The sequence below is a fragment of the Meleagris gallopavo genome, chromosome Z (genome assembly GCF_905368555.1).
Source record: "Meleagris gallopavo chromosome Z, MGAL_WU_HG_1.1, whole genome shotgun sequence".
Classification (NCBI taxonomy): domain Eukaryota; kingdom Metazoa; phylum Chordata; class Aves; order Galliformes; family Phasianidae; genus Meleagris; species Meleagris gallopavo.
This window is the reverse complement of record NC_139435.1, coordinates 50,640,225-50,660,305: the sequence shown is the minus strand read 5'-3', so window position 1 is coordinate 50,660,305 and position 20,081 is coordinate 50,640,225. Positions and strand designations below refer to the sequence as shown.

Below are 20,081 nucleotides of genomic sequence, written 5' to 3'. Positions count from 1 at the left end.
TTATTGCGACCCAAGTGCAAGACCTTGCATTTGAATTTGTTGAATCCTCTGAGGTTCGCCTGGTCAAGCCTGTCTAGGTCTCTCTGGATGTCTCTCTAGGGTAGTGTCTTACTGGGTTGGTAGCTGGGTTTGGCAGAGCCACATATCATCAGACAGGGAACCAGCCACTCAGGGCCTTGGCACCAGTTGCGCAGAGTACTCAAGTTGAAGTGATTTATATCTTCTTGTACTTGCTCTTTCCTTCTAAAACATTTTTGCTTTTCACTTCTTCAACATTATAGTCTTTCACTTCAGGAATACTTTTTGTAGGAAACTATTTTTTGTATGTAAACAAAAACAAGTATGTAGTTTACATGCTATTTGTATGTAAACTATTGACCGCTTAAAACAGTTTTTGAAAATTGGTTAATCAAATGTTGCTTTTTCTCCCACAAACCGAAACTGAAAGAAATAATTACCTTGTTTTGGCAAGTGAACTGAAAATGTATGACATACAAGTCTTACAGGAATGCCTACATAAAAACTTGGCTGTCATGTTTGCAAGGTGTTCTTTTCCTATGGTGAATTTTTTTAATAGTATGTGGTCTGTAAACTGTACTAGTATTTTTCTCTGAAACTTGTGTAAGGAAAAATAAGGAATAACTGTATATTAAATTCAGATTGCATAGCTATTTTATGAAAACTTTGAATCATTCAAAGGTGTGATTTTTCTTCATTATGTGTATGTATTATACATTTTATGCTAATCATTGACTATTCTGTGAGAATAGTTAAACAAAAGAAGGTTTTGATTTGCAAATATTGAATGGAGCTAGTGTCTTTATAAATTCTGAAGTAATTCTTAAGGGAAAAGCGAATGGTCTGGTTGACCATGCCTAAATATAAATAGTGCCATATATAAATAAGCAATCTTATTTTCAATGTTCATTTTATCTCTTTTTCATAAAGTGCAATTTACTTTTTCTCCATTGATTGCAGAACTACAGTGGCCGATTGCCTTTTTGCTAGAATGACTGATTGAAGTATTTCAGCAATTGAGAAGGTGCTTTTTAACTTCTACTTTTGATTACAGTGTTTTTAATTACAGTAACATCTGTTAAGACAATTCCAAGTCTTATCTTCAAAGACTGATTCTCCTTCAGTGTGTTGTGTGATGTATTTGATTTACATCCAGAAGGGGACTGAGATTCAGCTACATCTGAAAATATTGGGAAGTCTTGGAATTGTTATTTGCAGAGAGGCATTCTGTAGCTTCTGAGAATTTAAGAAAATGTTATATCCATTAAATGTTTATTCTTCTATACTGTTAATTCAGATGTACAAAATAGTAGGATCTAATGTACCTTCAGGCCTTAACTTTGTTTTGAAAGACCCAAACCAGAATCAGTGGTGACATTGCCTTGAAGAAATCTGGTATTCTGCTATTTGTACATCTGCACTCATATTTGAGAACATACTGTCTTGGCCTTCTGTCTTTATCTCATGTTTTTTTGGATCACGTATCTTGCAGATACTTAGGATTCATCAGTCTATTTCTATAGTAGTGTCTCAAGGTAAATTTCCAAAATGTGACTGGAGGCATTTCCATGGAAAGAGAAGGGCAGCTTATCTGCTAGCAATGGGGCTTAGAAAGTGTTATTTATGCCATCACCTCTGAAGATTCACATAAGCTTAGCAGCTTTTTCCTCAGTTGAAGGCTTAGTCCTTTAGAGAGCTCAATATTAAATGGGAATAAGCAATATTTTGAAGAAAAAAGTGTCAATCTTGACAGTTTAGCAATTGCATGCTAATAGAGTAGGCAGTCACAATTTGTTTTTCAGTAAGGGTTGCTAGTGATAGAAGGTTTTAGTGAAAATACAGTATTCACAACAGTCCAAGCTGTAATCCAAGGCCATAAAAATGATCCAAGGGATGGAACATCACCCCCACAAGGACAAGCTGAGAGAACAGGAACTGTTCAGCCTGGAGAAGAGAAGGCTCCAGGAAGACCTGAGAGCAAACTTTCAGTGGCTAAAGGTGGCTACAAGAAGGAAGGGGACAGACTCTTCATCGCGGTCTGCAGTGATAAGGAAAGGGGAAACTAGAAGAAAGAAGACTAGAAGAAAGAAGATTTAAAGTGGATATAACAAAAAAGATTTTCACAGTATGAGTGGTGAGGCACTGGCACAGGTTGCCCAGAGAGGTGGTGGATGCCCCATTCCTGGAGACACTCAAGGTCAGCTGGATGGGGTCTGAGCTGAATGTGCTTAAATACCAGAAAACAGTTACTACTTAAGAAGAAATGCACATATAGAAAATAAAATATCCACTAATGTATTTATTTATAATTTCTAGTCATTATAGTAAAAATATAATCTTAATATAATGAAGAAAGCTTCTATTCTGGTCGATATTAAAATAACATTTTTTGAAAATGAAAAATGAATGATGCTAAAAAAAATTGTCTTTTTTTTGCAGGTGCATCTCTCTGTAGAACTGTGCTCAAAAGCAGACATTGGGTTTACTATTCAACAATAATTTTAAATTCCTTACATAAAAGCTTACTTTACTAATATAAGTGTTTCAGAAGATAAAGCATTGTAAACTTTGATACCTATACTGTGATTTTTTTTTTCCTTATTTTACTGATTTTCTTTATGTGTTTTACAGATTCTGAATATGGAATGGGGAGGAGAATATTCTCTTGATTCTTCCAATTTAGACTGTTTGTTAAATGTTCTCCCTGGAGAACTGGAGTTTCAACAGATCCTTGATGATCTTGATGAAAAAATAAAGAAGAATTCTTCTAGGTAAAGACGATGTTATTTCTATCAAAAATCTTAGTGAAAGTACTTGCATTTGGTAAGAAATGCACTTTTTCTCTTCTTTCTTTTCTAGCAGCAGGTTAAAAATCTGTAGTAATTTGCATTTTTCACTTGAGTGTTTAACAGTATTTAATACCATTTAATTTTTATGCTATGGACTTTCTCTGCATGGTATTTTTAGCAATTGAATTATCTTAATCTTAGGAATCATGGCAGTAGATGTGATATTGGAAGAAGAAAATGTGTATTCCCATGGCAGTTAATATTCCCTATTGCTATGAATATTTTTATTCACTAAAAGCTACAGAATTCTACAGAAAAAATTAAAATTGGATCCCATAGTGTCCTTTAAGCAATTTTAACAAAGGTAAAAAATGAAAATATTTTTTTACATTTATTATTTCTTATATAATTCATTATTTTTTCTATTTTAATTACATTCATGATGCAACAGAGGATTTTATAACTAGAATTTATTTTCAAATATGTTTAATTGTCCATTTTTTATATGATATGTAGGTCACTCTGAAAGTAATGTCTTCTTTTTATTTCTTTAGAAAATAAATAAAAGTAAAGTTTTCATGCCTTCTTTATACTTTCAAAAGCGTTGGTAGTGTTTTATAGCTGCACTTTTTAGTACTGTTGGAATACTGTGAAAGATGCTCTTATAGAAATAAACTAAGTGCCCTTTCAAAAAAAAAAAAGAAGAGTACATTCAGAAATATAACAAGTAGCATCATTTCGTATTTAAATTTTGTTAGTGTTTACCTTTTGGCTAAGGTATTCATGCTAGGGAGTCACAATTTCAAAGACTGTCTTCATAACAACTGGTTTAAGATTATGTAACTTTTAATGAAGCCTACATTTGTGAGAGCTCTTTGTGTCGTTACCAACCAGCTTCCTGAATAACGGAGAAAAATCTTTGCTGTTCTTCACTGAAAAATGATTTAGGTCATCTCTGTGTTCCTCTTACATTGCTTATGCCAAGCTGAGAGATTTTTATGCTTTTGTTTGTATTATTCTTATCTAATTTTTTTTTTTATTATTTAAAATTTTACTGTTTACAGATGCATTGTGGTGATAGATATTCTAGGCTAGCAATGAGAGTGAAGATCCCAGTAATTTGAGTTGTGGACCACTGCACAGTACAATTTTCTAGCTGTTGATGTTAGTGAAATGTGGATATTCAGTGTTCAGTTTGTGTCATAAAATAGTAATAGATGTTTCTGAAATATGTTACTCTGGGAAAAATTAGCATCAGCATATTTGGCAAATGTGCAAACTAGGTATTGTCTGCTCTTCAACTAGCATATAACACTGATTTTGTCACTGTTGCCAGCCTGAAAGTTAGAGTGATTATTATCTAGATGAGTCTGTGGAAGGCATGCCTTATTACTGTTTCTTTTCAGTATGTCTTATGTTTGTGCTACTGGCTGAGAAACCTTCACTCTCCATTCTTCCTTAATAGTATTTTATATCAACTAGCACTATATGTTATGTTTAACATCATCACGGTGAAAATATATTCCAATTTTTAAGAAGGTTGATAGTTCCTTTCACAATTTTAGTCACAGGATCATAGAATGGCTTGGGTTGGAAAGGACCTTGAAGCCCACTCAGTTCCAGCCCAACAGGTCAGGGCCCAGCGCCCCATTCAGCCAGGCTTTGAACACCTCCGGGACTTTTCTGGGCAGACCGTGCCAGTGCCTTGCCATCCTCTGAGTGAAAGCTTTGCATTTCTGTTGAATTGACACTTATGCTAGTTTTTAAACTAATTTTTACAAGGAAAATCAGAACATAGCTCTGTTGTTACCAGGTGATATTTTGCTTCTGTAATATGTCAGTTTCAGAAATGGAGAGGAGTTTAAAAGAAGATGGACAGCAGCTGATGTGACTTTTAAATTAAAAAGAGTATTTTTATTGCTAATATATTAGAGGTAGCATGGAATGAAATCATTTTCAAGTTACCATTGATCTTTATAAGTGGTATGATAACAGCAGCTCTATGTGCTACAATGATACAATTGGAATACAGCCTATTTTTCATCAGATAGATTTATGATTTTATTATACCACTGAGAATAAACATAATAGTATACAGCATATATATATTTTTAAAAATAAAACATTGTGCAAGAAATTGTGATCCAAAAGTGCATAAATCACTTCAATACTCATTTATTGCCTTCCAACTGAATAGCTTTTATAAAATTGTATGACACAACAAATCAGATCTCCTTTTCAGCACTTTGAATTACTTCAGTATTTTTGAATTGTGCCAGTTCTGTTTGGCACTATAACAAAGAGGAAAAAAAGCCATGTGTGGGAAATTGTTGTGTTTCTAACTTTTAAGAGAGTAAGCGGTTCATGCATTCATTATTATATAGCAGAGCTCTTTTTATACCTGAATGTTAACTTTATCTTTATAGTACTTTACCAAAGCCGGTGAATACGGACTCTCAAAAGCACTGTTGTTGCTGACCTGTTTTACCTGCAGAGGTCGTATCAGATTACAATTAGCATGAAGTTGTATTCGTAATTTCAGTAGGACTGCCATTTGCCTTCAGTGTTTTCCCTCACATACGCTGTGACTTAAACCTTGTGCTCAGAAGTGAGTTGTTGGATTTTTGTTTTCTAACATAGATGCATAAGAGTTTGTAGCAGTTAATTTATTTATTAATAATTTGCAGAAATAAACTTTTGGCTGATATTTACTATTGCTATACAGAAAATAAGGTACAGGGTTTAAACCAAAGTTACCATGCATGCTTTAAATATGATTGTGGCATGAAATCTTTCTAGCAGTCGATTTGTGTATGTACAGTTTCCAATTAGGTGGGTGACTGACTGCTGTGTAGCGGTGATGAAGCGGGGCAGATTCTATGAGGCTGTAGGTCAGTGTGAGGTATTCCACACCTTCTTCAAGGTGTGACAAAACAATTACTCCAATTTCAACACATTTATTTACTAATAATTATATTTCCCCAGTACAGTGCAGACCATATCTTTCTGAGGCTTTTTACAAAGGCTTATTTGGACTTCAGTCCATAAACTTCAGCCTGACTGTGTAATTAACAGTGAATTAGTCACTGGGGATTTCAATGGTCTTTCATCACAGACTCCAGTAAGGTCAAGATTAGTAAGTACTTAGATGATTGCATCTTGTTCCATATCTGTTCTTATAAATTATAATCAGCACTTGAGCAACTAACAAGATCCTGAACTTACAGACTTTAAAATTATTAGGAAAGTGTCTCAATCAGAATGTTAGTATTATGTTTTCCAGTTCTTTTGGTTGTTGGTTATAACCTTGCTACTGTGCATAGAAACAGTTCTCACCACTGATACTTAACAAGAAAAAGATGGTAATTTAAGGCAGGGTATTAAGCATTGATTTATTTTCCTGTATCAGAATTGTAGTACACATGAGTTTGTGTGTTTTTAAATTGTGATGTGCTGCAAGACTTGTCTTTCCCCTTTTTATTTGAAGAAAATTTTTCTTCTCTGAAGTTTTCAGGTAGAAGCTATACTTCACTTCATTATTATTCAAAAGAAGTAGAAAAGTTTTGGGATCTCCCTCCAAAATCCCTAGTAGTCATTGAGTTTTTCTGAGAATTTCCAACTACAACCAAGGTTAGACAAAAAATACTGTTATTTATCACAGAGAAAAACCCCAACACTCTGTGTGTCACATAACTTACTTGCTGTAAAAGTGCATTCCTGTAGTGTTTAACAGAGAATATAGTACTTTTTCAGACTCTCGAATAAAGTTAGTAGAATTATTGTCAAAATATGTAACCATTGCCAGGCACTAATTGCTAGAAAAGAATAATAGAACTGGGAAGATAATGTGATTTTATTTCTATTCAGTTTGTGTTGTCTTTGTGCCTGATCACTGAGTTCAGGCAGTTGTTTCTTACTGTTTTGGTAGCTTTCTTGCTAGAAACTATAACAAAGAAAATGCCTATGGGAATTACACTGCTTAAAGATTCTCGGGGCGTTCTTTTACTACTCGAAAGTAAATAACAGGTCTTCTGTTGCAGATTTCCAATTGATATGATTGATTTTACTTGAAATACTCTGTATCACTACCAATCAAGCTTGTCAAGAAATGTAAATGACAATAACAAAGAAACATGAAGTTAGTGCTTCTGTCTTCAGAAGATGATGGAAAGAATTATTTCATTAATTTAAATGCAACCTACCTGTTCTTAGTAAGATACATGTAAACACTGATGCTAACAACAGATCCTCATGCATATGAAGCCTAGCAATTTAAATTTAACCAATATCAATGTCATTTTATGGCTGTTCCATATGCTATATAAAGTAAATTGAAACAGTGCTCTTTAGGAATTGAAAGGAGTTAGATCATTCTTCAGCTCACTTAGGTAATGGAAAATGATGCATGGTGATAGCAGCCCTCATTAGTACTATGTTCTTCAAGATGTTTCATTATAGCAAGATTTCAGTATGTTCCATTATAGCACTTGGTTTGTGACTGAATGGTCCCCCAGTTTGTTGCTGCAGTCACATCACAAGCAGTCTCTGCGCATGATTAGGTTATTTCAAAAAACTATTGACTTAATAAATAGGAGCATCTAGCAGTTCTTAAACTGAGACTGTTTCTCTGCAATATGAATACTTACAAATGATGTCAGTGTGCTACTCCAGAAAAGTACTCCTAATGCGGACACAGGTAACATCACAGAACTTAGCTTAGACTAGAATTTAGACTCTAAAAAAAGCCCTGAACTGTAATAAGGAGAAATCATTTCAATGAAATCACATTTTCACTGGCATAATCTAGCGGTCTTCTATGATGAACTGACCACATTGTTCTACAAATGGAAGATACCTTGACATTCTTGGTGGAGAATGGAGGCAATGGCTGCTTTTTAGCTTTTAGAACAAATCTGTGTTCTCAGAGGGCTTTGTTAGGAAAGTTTATCTCTTTCGCAGGGGCACACTGAAAACTTGACCTTGAAAAGTCCAGGTGGACTGCCAATATTCTGGGATATTGAGCACTGTTATCTTACTTCTCTAAAGACAAAAAAAAAAAAAAAGAAAAAAGAAAAAAAGAAACCTTTCTCTTGTAAAACTGCTTTTCAAGGGACTGCATGACATCATTTTTTCTTTTTTAATGCTCAAAAAGGGTGCACAGACTGCAGTACCGCACCGGCAGGGATTCCTTGCTCCCCATTCATAAGTTAATCTGTTAAATGTCAACTAGAGAGTCAGAGAGTGATCAGCAAAACTCACTCACCTTTTAACAGCCCCGTATGGCCAGTGCGTAAAGTCAGTGGAGAATGGAGGCTGACGGTGGACTACTGTGGCCTGATTGAGGTCACAGCCCTCTGAGAGCTGCTGTGCTGGACATGTTAGAACTCCAGCCAACTGGAGTCAAAAGCAGCCAAATGGTATGCCACCACTGACACTGCTAACTTTCTTTTCCGTTTCTTTGGCCACAGAATGTAGGCCACAGTTTGCTTTCACCTGGAGAGGCGTTCAGTATACTTGGAACCGTTTGCCCCAGGGGTGGAAACACAGCCCAACCATTTGCCATGGATTGATCCAGACTGTATTGGAACAGAGCAGTGCTCCTGAGCACCTGCGGTACTTTGATGATATCGTTGTGTGGGGTAGTATAGCATAAGAAGTCTTCACGAAAGGAGAGCAAGTAATCCAAATTCTTCTGCAAGCTGGTTTTGCTATTAAGCGAAGCAAAGTGAAAGGACCTGCCCAGGAGATTCAGTTCCTAGGTATAAAGCGGCAAGATGGGCATCATCACATTCCAGTAGATGTGATTGACAAAATCACTGCCATGTCTCCACCCACTAGCAAGGGAGAGACACAGTCTTTTCTGGGCATGGTGGGCTTTTGGAGAATGCATTGTCTACCTAGACTTCTGCCAGATCTTCGACATGGTCCTCTACATGGGAAAGATGTTCAGCTTTTGTAGGGGTTCCAGAGGAGAGCAAAGAAGATAATCAGAGGGCTGGAGAACCTCTTTTAGAAGACAGGCTGAAGAATCTGGGCATGTTCAGCCTGGAAGAGAGATGGCTGTGGGAAGACCTCATTGCAGCCTTAAAAGGGAGTTTATAATCAAGAGAGAAATCAACTTTTAACAAGGATAGATAGTGATAGGACAAGGAAGAATGGTTTTAAACTAAAGGACAGAAGGTATCATTGGATGGCTTTTATTGAGAAGGTGGTGAGGTGCAGGAACAGGTTGCCCAGAGATATTACGGATCCCTGGAGGCATTTAAAGCCAGATTGAACAGGGCCCTGGGCAGTCTGACCTACTACATGATCTAGTGCTTGGCAGAGTGGTTGGAACTTGAAGATCCTTGGGGTCCCTTCCAAGCCAAGCCATTCTGTGATTCTGGGATTGCATGATTCTAGAATGGTAAACAAATAATTCTAACTGCAAGCACTGATGCACCTCTCGCTCAGAGGCTCAAGTTATTCTTCATGTGGGATTAAAGATTTCTAGAAAAATCAGTCAATTTAAAAAAAAAAACTCACAGGAGTATAACTTTCAGGTTGCTTTGCAAACAAAGAGAACCTTTAACAGACAAAGATTAAATTTTCTTCTTAGTTTTTCCACTCCTTAGTATTTCAGTGGCTACTTCTTTATTTGAATTGCTGAATAGTTTCAAAGACAAGTGGAAATGCAGTAGAAATTATCTGAGAGCTATGACACCATCTGATTTAAATCCTTATGTCACAAACTTCTGAAAATGATGAAAATATTCTGCAAAATATTAACATTTTTCCCTGTTTTTTTTTTTGCTTTTTTTTTTTTCCTCCGGCATCTCCTAGTGACCATTGTTAGAAACATGCAGAAATTCTGTTCGACAAGACACAGATTTTCTAATATTGTGCCAATAAGCTGATTTTCAATAGAAAAATTAAAGAATTTCTAGTTGGGCCCAGCAATGTCTTAACTTTGGAACTCAGACATTTAATTCACTGAATGCCTTGTCATATCTCTAGATTTAAGAGTTTCAGAAAAACTCTTTTGGAAAAACAACAACAAGCAACACAATAGAAATGGAGCAAAGACCTGGTTAGCTACAGTAAGCTGGAAAAAGAATGATTTCCCTTTTGTATTCCAAATTTTGTCTGCCTGATACTGGTAGGGCTGTGTACAGACATGGTTGTATTTTTTCCGTTGACCATACATGATACAAAGATAACTCCTGGTCCTATCATTGCATACTGATTATCAGTTGATTTCATCTGGATTTATGTCTGTTTGTTTAAAAAAAAAAAAAAAAAAAAACAGATTATTTAAATAAAATTTGAATTAAAATTTAAATTTTAATTAAAATGTAATTTCAGTTAATTTTTAGTGAAAAAGAATTATTTGGAAAAAATTTGAATGTACTCTACTTACAATTGTAGTTTTAAGAATATAATATATAATGTGCATTAAATAAATTTTTGAGATCAAGAGCATGTATTTTATTTTTTTAAAAACTTCAACAGATTTTGAAAATAGACTCATTTTCTACATTGGCAGTAAATCATAAAGCTTTAGATACTGGCTTGTACAGCGAGAATAATTTTAATCCTGTTTGGAGGAAGTCTTCTGCTTAAAGTAATTGCTTTCTAAACTCAAATAATACATAAAACCTGTATTTTTCTCCGAAAGTATCCAAATTCCTAAATATTTTATTTAATAATTTAATGAATTTGAAGGAGTAAGCATGCAAAATTAATTATGTTCATGTAATACTATATTTTGACAAAAATCTTAAAAGTGAGAAATACCAATATTTTTGAGATCATGTTCAGCTACAGTATGGTGTAAGTAAACAATATGAAAATATTTTTACTCAATGGAAAACAGTTTTAGTACAAACAGCCTATTTACTGAGATAGAAGGATTAAACAAAGTGATTAGAATTATCATGGTTAGTATCACAGGGTTCAATGAAATTTATCCACATAATCCCCTTATCAGTCTTAAGAAAAACTGCTAAAATGTCTGGTCTTGTGAAGACTGTAGCCTTTTCATAGTCCACAGTTTCTCAAAGACAAATGTAAATATTGGTTCTTAACTAAAGAACGTTGCAGAGACCAACAACAGTAGTGCCTTTTACAGTGCACATTGCCATCATCTGTTGGATGTGAATGAGACACTTCAGTATGGCCTTAGTTGGTGTTCCAGGAGGCAAGATGTTTGCTTCGTAGTCCTGGGAGCATGTTTCACAAGTTGAAAAAGATAAATGCCAGTCTTTTATCAAGTTTAGTTCTCATGCCTGGACTGTCCTATCAGGAACCTGACAAGGTCACATGCAGAGAAAGATTGTATGTCATGGAAGTGATTTGTCCTGATAGTGCCCCGATAAAGTCCTTATGAGCAGGTACTTGTTTCACTCCACTTCATTTTGACATCACTGATGCTCAGAGAAATCCCCAAAAATTTTCACTTCAATCTTATGGAGAGTGGTCTACAGGCCACCCAAGTATTTATAAGTGTTAATCTATATTACCATCTTTTTATTTACAAAATTTGGTTTCTGAAGGTAATGCAGCTGTAAAGTGTGATATCTTCATCTCAGTGAAGTAGATAAGCTTTCATTTGTCTTGTCTTTATGCATACAACAGTTATAACCATAATTCGTAGTGAATACAATTAAACATGAAAATAAACTATTCCAAATGTCCTACTTATTTTGATGAAATTGTTTTTAGAAGTTGTGCAGCTTTCATTGCTTTGGGAACTTTACATGTATTTCATTTTTTCTCTTTCAAAATAATTTAGTAATTCTGCACTTAAGTACTTACGATTGTCATTGCATTCTGTATGTACCATCAGTGGATTTTATCTATTCAGCTTGTTCACATTACCTACTGCTATATATTACTGTATTGTATTTGTTTTATGCAACTTGCACATAAAAGGAAAACAGTCTACTGTTTATCTCAGAACATAACTTGATGTGATCATTTCCTTACTGTTTTACACTGATTTTCAAAAATGACAATTCAAACTAACAATCAGTTCCCAAAAGTAAGGATGATAGTGATTTATTTTTTTGCTGCTGATCAGAATGTGGCAACTATTGGGAATTTAGGATATACTTTATAGTATCTGTAAAAAAAATCAAATGTAAATCACTCAATAAGGAGAAAATCTAGTAAACAAATCGAATAAATACTTCTTCCACATACTGAAAATGGTGCTACATGTGCTATCAAATGACAAAATATGAGGGCTGCTCCAAAAATAATGCTTCCTATTTCTATTATGTTGGCCCACAACATCAGAGGTGGTGGAGGTTGAACCTTTACACCAATATCCTATTACATTTTGTTGCCATGTGACAGATGGCTGCAGATGAGCACTTTGACAGAATGGCATCTGACATGGAAGTGTGGATGAAGCAAAGGTGTGTCACTGAATTCCTCCATGAGGAAAAAATGGCACCGACACTGACATTCACTAATGCTTGTGAAACAGTTATGGATACCCAACAGTAGGGATGAGCATAGTGAGGCCAAAGGTGGTGTGCTTCAGCAGTGGTGATAGTAACCATGGATGACCTCCACTGGTGAAGATTTTTATGAGCACAGCGTGCAGGCTCTTGTTCAGTGCTGATAAAAATGCACAGCTAATGGTGGTGACTATTAGAAAAGAGTGTTTTGTAGCTTAGAATTTCCTCTGTCAAACACTGTTACTATTCTCTTTGTACATGTTATAGTTTCAATGGGAATAAATAGGAGGCATTACTTTTGGAGCAATCAGTATGTAAAGTGGCTTTTCATCTCTTGTTACAAATTCATATGGGTTATTAGTGTTTGAGGTTTTTCTTTATTCGTATTTACAGTGAATCTCATTTTTTATAAACGTATGGAAAATGAAACGTCCTATCCAGAGAAATTATTGTGAAGAAAATGTCCATATTTTACTCCAGGTTACTAATTGAAGAAGATGTATTAGTTGTATTGCATTTGTTTTCAAATAGTAAAGGTCTCTAACCTTGTGTTTTTGTCCCTATTTATTCACTTTTATTTGTTTCTCGGTTTCATATCTTTACTCTTCTCCCATCCTCCTTTTCTCCTCTTCATCTTCTCTTTCTTAATTTAATTGAAGTATTAAGAGTGCATATGGAGAAGAACAAGCATGTTTCATCTATATAAAACAAAAGGGCAAGTGACAGTACAGTACGCCTTCTTGTTTGGCTGATGTCATGAAAATAGGAAGCAAAATGATTAAAAGTATTAGGCAGTGGTACTTATCTGTAAACGTCTGAGTGCTTACTAGTAGTATTTCTACTACTATGGTAGAATAAATAAATTAATTTTTTGCGTCAGTTCCTATATCATTTATCAGGTCAAAGAATATAAATAAGTACAATACTCCAAAATAAAATAAAATTGTAGTTTGTGTTTTTCATTGCAGTAAACCAAAATTCAGTCTTAAGTGTTGGTACCGTTTGTTTTAAACATAGGACTGCATGGATCTAGGAAATACCATTTTTTCTAATGGAAATTTAAGTATTACTATTAAGAAAAGTAGTTCTTAAAGAGTGAAAAGGTATTTTGATAGGAAATGATGTAGAATGTGATTGTTTCTAGATTTTTCTGTTTCGTTCTTTCTATGTAGGTGCCCATAACAATGATAAGGAAATCTTTTCAGATATAAGGCTTGTGATTTTTACAACTGGAATTACAATAATTACCGTATCAGCCACACATCATTTCACAGACAGGAATCTTAGGGTGTGAATCAGCTACTTGAAAACAAACTGTTTTCTTTCAAATTATTCTAATAACAACAAGATAAAAAGATCTGATTTCTCAGCAGAAGCGACTCTAAAATTCTTTTCAGCATTTGCTGTGATGTGTCAGTTGGTCTTTATGAAGTTGTTAATGTATCTGATGTGCTGTAAAAGAACCACTGATTGCTAGAATCAAACATTCAGCTTTGTATATGGTAGCTGATTCAGTTTATATTTGTTTCTTTAGCTAATTAAGCACCAAGGAGCAGATCTCAAGTTGAGGAATATCTTATTCACCAATTTCTTTACTAGAAAGTACAAGATTACTTGAGAACTTTTTCACATATGTATTGTAAGGTTAATGCTGGAATTTCAAGCTTCATTTTAGGAGAGTAATTTGTTAAGAAGGACTAGTGTTACACGTTAATTTGAAATAGTTGTTCCTTTTGAGATGTAGAATATATAGAACACTTTTATTTTCAATACATATATCTTTTTTTTTTAGCATGGAACAATGTCTTAAAGATCTGCAATCAGAAGTAAATGAAATATGTACTGATGAAATACTACAAAGCACAAATGACTGCCTTCAGTGGTTAAACAACTGCAGTTTTGTTTCTCTCCGTCCTTCATCTACACAGCATGGAGAGCTGATGGAGTTCCTTAGGACTCTGGTAAAAAATTCTTTACTGAATAGTGTAATATTTGGGAAAGTTGGTTATAGTTTGAGTTGTTTCTTTCTTGTCTCTCACTATGGTGAATATAGTTCAGAAATTTTACTATGAAGTTTAGTACCATTTGCTTATGTTTCCTTCTGCTTATGTCCTACCTACACACACAAATTTGGGGCAAAATATTTTTACTGATTATTCCACATTTGGCACTGCTAGGCCTGTTTTGTAAACACATGTAGATGAAAATATATGAAGTTACAGTCTACAGTAGGCACGTTATGGCTTGTTTTTCACATGTGTCAATATGAATGTTATCCTTCTGATAATTGTCCTCTACATATTATTCAACCATTACCTTTCTACTTACTTTTACTAATTTGAAATGCAGAAGCTATATCCATTTTTCCAGTAAGTGCAATTGAACTTACTTAGAAATTGCATTTCACTTCAGGGAAAAAAAATATATGATTTTGGAAGTCATTTTTATCCAAACTTTGTATGCAAAGTTAATCGTAGAATATAGGTGAAGAAGTGGAATTTTGAGAATTGAATTGACTAGACAAGAAAACGTGATAACTAAGTAAATGGCAGCCTACAATTTTGTATGTTAACCACGTGTGTGTGATTGTATGGCATGCATATATATAGGTGTGTAAATAAATCTAAACCTTATTGTCATGGTTTTATGTTTTCTGGTTTTCAGTATTTCACAATTTTCAGTATTTCATCATGCAGTGCACTGGGAGGTAAAATGTTAATGCTCCAATTCCAGTTACCTATCCTGGTACATTATGGAAGTCATGGGGTCTGGCCTTTCTGAGTGAGGCGGTCTCTCCTACTGCCTTGCAGTGGGTGCTGGAGGGTGCTTTCCTAGCCATTTCAAGCTTTTCAGGTTTTACTTGGTCTCAGGAACTCTCTCTCTCCCCTATCTTATTTGATTTATTAGTCTCAATTTCAATTAGATTTTATTATATTGTGTTATCTTGCATTCCGATATCATAGTTAGTAAAATAAGTTTTACTTATTTTACAACGATCCATAGATCGTTGGTGCTGGTTTTTTTTTTCCTCCCTTGAGCCCAGCTCCCATCTCCCTGTCCCTTTTCCCTTTCCCTTCCCATTGTGTGGGACCACGGAGGGGCCCAGGGGCCTACTGCCCCTGTGTCACGGGCATAGATTGATCTAGTTAACTCCGTGACAGTTTTTGGTGGAGAATGCAGGCATTAGCTGCTTTTTAGCTTTTAGAACGAATCTCTCTCTCTGCTCTCGGGGAGCTTCATTAGGAAACATTATCAGTAGCTCAGGTTTCTGCGCTGAAAAACTTGACCTTGAAAGCCCAGGTGTACTGCCTGTGCGGCTTACATAGATCTAAGGAGGTACAACTTATTTGGGGTTTGGCTTGTGCTTACCGCGCCCTATATAATACTGTTCTGGAGAGAGAGAGTTTCTGAGCTGAGGTTCAAGCCAAAGGGGAAAATCTCCAAGTCAAATCTGATCAATCACAGGAGACACCAGTAACAATATCAGTTGCCCCTTTCGAAGGCAAGAAATAGAAACAAGTGTCCTCGTGTCTAGAACGGAAAAAAAGAAGAAGTGGAGGAGGAGGTGGAGGGTGATCCAGGTGAGGGGCCCTCCTCAGAACCACTATCATCGGGGAAGGCAAAAGGAAAAATTAAGAGACATGCAGAAGAGAGTGATGAAGAGGAAGTCTCTATTACTACTCGTCAGCCTCTGAAGATGATTGAAATCCAAGGCCCAAAAAAGGAGTTTTCACAGCACCTAAATGAAATTCTCATTTCCTGGTTGCTGCGCTGCTGGGACAGCGGGGCCAGTAGCTTGTCTCTAGATGGTATGAAGCTCACCAACTAGTTGCCAGAGATCCAGCTATTGACAGAGGGATTAGTAGATATTTGGATGGGGCTGCCATCCTCTGGGAACGAGTGTTAATAGCCGTGAAGGAAAGATATCCCTTCAAAGACGGCTTGAAAAGGGTATCCTATATTTGAGGGAAATAGCTGTGGTGGAAATGTTGAATGACCCTAACTTTGTTCCTAACCACTCACATCAAGACCACAAACCTGAGAGAGTGAGGATGACGCCTAATATATGGCAGAAACTCACAACAACAACACCTGAAAAATACAGCAGCACACTAACAGCAATGTTTGACAGATACCAGGACCAATAGAGAAGACCCTTAGTTTTTGAATTGATTCTTACGCTCCAAAACTATGAACAACAACTACCCCCAACTCACGCTTCTATTTCCGCCATCTTACGAATAATGGACCAACTGAATGAAATGCAAGAGCAAGTGTCTCTACTGATTAATTGTGACAAACCTGTAGTAGTATCAAAACTCTTGATGAAGATCAGGATAATCAAAAGAGTCTAATGAAGGAGCTGATCAAACTAATGCAAATCCAACTAATTAAAGATGATGAACCCTCCTTCTCAAATGCACCTTCAAAAATCTCAGCTGTTAAAGGCAAATGCTTTCTGGCTCCAGTAAGGAATACTGCATTGCGAATTGCCTTGTGGCATTACTTACGTGACCATGGAGAAGACATGAGGAAGTGGCACGACCAAGCTACTCCTGTACTACGAGCACGGGTGGGAGAATTAGAAAGCAGATCAATCACCAGTGTGGTTGCTCCAGTTGCCACAGGTAATGAATAGAGGGGCCCTGCCCTCAGTCGGGGGGGGGAAAGGATAATAGAGTTTATTGGACTGTGTTGGATTCAATGGCCTGGCACATCAGAACCACTGAAATATAAGGCACTGGTGGATACCGGTGCACAGTGCACTCTGATGCCCTCAAGTCATGAAGGGACAGAATCAATCCATATTTCTGAAGTGACTGAGGGCTCTCAAGAATTGACTGTGTTGGAGGCCAAGATAAGCCTCACTGGTAAAAACTGGCAAAAACATCCTGTTGTGACTGCCCCAGGGGCTCCATGTATATTAGCTATTATCTCAGAAGGGGACATTTCAAGGATCCTAAGAGGTATCGATGGGCCTTTGGAATAGATGCTGTAGACACAGACAACATTAAGCAGCTGTTGTTTTGCTTGGCCTGTCAGATGATCCGTCTGTTGTGGGTTGCTATGAGTAAAAGAGCAACAGGTACCCACTGCCACAAAAACGGTGCGCAGATGACAGTACTGAACCAACAGGGATTCCTTGAGCACCTGCGGTACTTTGATGATATCATTGTGTGGGGTAATACAGCATAAGAAGTCTTCACGAAAGGAGAGCAAATAATCCAAATTCTTCTGCAAGCTGGTTTTGCTATTAAGCGAAGCAAAGTGAAAGGACCTGCCCAGGAGATTCAGTTCCTAGGTATAAAGTGGCAAGATGGGCATCATCACATTCCAGTAGATGTGATTGACAAAATCGCTGCCATGTCTCCACCCACTAGCAAGGGAGAGACACAGTCTCTTTTCTGGGCATGGTGGGCTTTTGGAGAATGCATGTTCCAAACTATACCCTCATTGTAAGCCCCTTTTATTAGGTGATGCAGATGAAGAATGAGTTTACATGGGATCCTGAGCAGCAGCAGGCTTTTGAACAGATTAAACAGGCTGTAAAGAGCATCCTCTACACTGCTGCTGGAGAGAAAGGTCCCATTTGGAGTTTGTGGCAAAGAACCTAAGGAGAGACCTGAGGCCCACTCTGAGACCTGGGATTCTGGAGTCGAGAGTACAGGGGGTCGGAAGAGGGCTACCTCCAACTGAGAAGGAGATTTTAGCTGCATCTGAGGGGGTTTGGACTGCTTCTGAAGTAGTCAGTACTGAAACACAGCTCCTTCTAGCACCTCGAATGCCAGTGCTGAACTGGATGTTTAAAGTGTCCTTCCACTCATCATGCAACCGATGCCACTTGGAGTAAGTGGATTGCATTGATTACACAACGAGCGCAGGTGGGGAACCTCAGCCGTCCAGGAATCGTAGAGGCCATCATGGACTGGCCTGAATGTAAAAAGTTTGGAGCATCACTTGGAGAAGAGGTATCATGAGCTAAAGAGACCCCACCATACAATGATCTACCAGAAAATGAGAAGAATGATTTCCATAAATGTATAGGGATAGGTACCCAGAATTGGAGCATTAACACTTTAACTCCCGGTGCACTACATGATGTTATGATGTGGAATGTTCAAAACCAAAAAACATAAAACCATGACACTTATCCAGTGAATTATTCTGGATTGCTTCTTTGTTCCATTGTGGGACTGCAATATCTCTAGACTGAGATTCTCTGTATTGGTAGAGGAAATCTAGTTAAAAGCGGTGCAGTATTTTTTCCTTTAGGTTTCTTCTGAGTAAAGCTTAAGCTTCTTCAAATCACTTTGTTTATTTTGACTCATGAAACTGGCTGCTAATCTATCAATCACTTAGAATCCACTGGATTCATTATTTATAGCCATGTATCATTTAAGATTTTTCAAATTATGATGTTCTAGAAATACCAGGTCTTTGATGTTCATGTGGTGAAGAAGTGATTTAGTCCCTTTCTGACACAGGTGATCACAGAATGCTGTTGTTAATAATCACCCTGCTCAAGAGTGTCAGACTGCTACTTGTCATACCTGATCTAGACAAAATGAGAGAATCCCATGCTGACTTGCAAAGTTTTTTGTTACTCTTCTTACTCTACTTATATCCTTACTTAACACCCTTAGAAAAAGTGATGGCAATGGTGGCTTATACACCTGTGTCCACTCCCTGCGTTCACCTTCTGTCAGTTCAAGCCATACACCTGAACACCAGATGGCGGCATTTGTTTGGGAAATTCCAAAATGTCTCCATCTCTGGAATACCTTGGGTACGTCATACACAAAATTTGCTTTCTAGTTCTTCAGCTTCCTAAGAGTCTACAGACCTCATGTTAGTCTGGCTATGGGCTGTAGAGGTCAGTTAAATTTGTAGGCTGCTAAACAGAGAGTGAAGTGTGAGAAGCTTTGAAACATTAATGCTACACAGATTATCAGAAGAAAAGCTGTGCAGCTTGGGAACTGGGACGTCTGCGTTTCCAGGCTCTTAGCTTCTCAGATAATCCAGCCTGTTGGATAGATGGGACTATGGATGAAAAGTGTGTATGTATTAGCATAAGCAATCCTTCTGTAGGGAGTTAGACTCACAATAGATAACCCTTAGCTCCATAAACACATGCATTAAACTGTTTGCAGTAGAATTCAGCATTAATGAGTTTATTACAGTTTGACCTTTCTTAACTGAGTATTTCCATCCAGTGAATTAATTACTCCGTTAACTTAAATAAAAGCTTGCAAGTGACAAATTAAGTAAATCTTACAATATATCTTCAATAAGATTAGCCTTTCTTTTGCCTCAGGACAGTATTTCTGTTTGTTCTTACACCCCTTCCTGTATGTCTGTTTTGTTAGGGATTTCATTTAACTTTTAAGCTGCTGGAACAATATTTTAAAAATAATGCCAAGTTCCACATATGCAGTGGCTAATGAGCGGTATTTAGGTTTAATATTAGTTTGATATTCTCAAGAATTTGTAAACTCATGGAAACACTAAGAGATTCTTCATAAAGACTAAGAGTATTCCATTACTTGAAATTCCAACATTCTGTTTGTTATTTTATAAGTCAAAATAATTAAAAGCTGAGTATGTATATGAACACATCTTCACTGAGATAACTTCCACGTAAAATAATGACATCTTTAAAAATAAAATCTTTGTAATATTGGATGTATTTATTAACATAACAGGAACTAGCCTATAGTAGATAGTGGTCTTCTACAAGGTAAAGTGCAAGTCTTTTCCTGTGTACTGTTATCACAGATTTCCTGGGCTCAAAGGAGAGCTTTTCACACTTCTCTAAAATTGCTAGATA

The 20,081-nt window shown here is 36.5% G+C and overlaps 1 protein-coding gene across 14 annotated transcripts in view; it reads left to right on the top strand.

Moving 5' to 3' along the window:
- Positions 1 to 20,081, top strand: part of KIAA0825 (KIAA0825 ortholog) — a 223,119-nt gene that overhangs the window by 27,532 nt on the left and 175,506 nt on the right. For 10 of the 14 annotated variants that reach the window (XM_085214123.1, XM_085214122.1, XM_085214120.1 and 7 more), the window contains 3 exons: positions 979 to 1,042; positions 2,650 to 2,789; positions 14,046 to 14,214. In XM_085214123.1, the coding sequence (XP_085070249.1) occupies positions 2,659 to 2,789; positions 14,046 to 14,214 (300 nt within the window). In that variant the 5' untranslated portion in view covers positions 979 to 1,042; positions 2,650 to 2,658. Of the gene's footprint in view, positions 1 to 978; positions 1,043 to 2,649; positions 2,842 to 14,045; positions 14,215 to 18,897; positions 19,041 to 20,081 lie in introns of those variants that run through there. The other 4 variants (XM_085214130.1, XM_085214119.1, XM_085214129.1 and 1 more) reach the window with 4 other exon arrangements.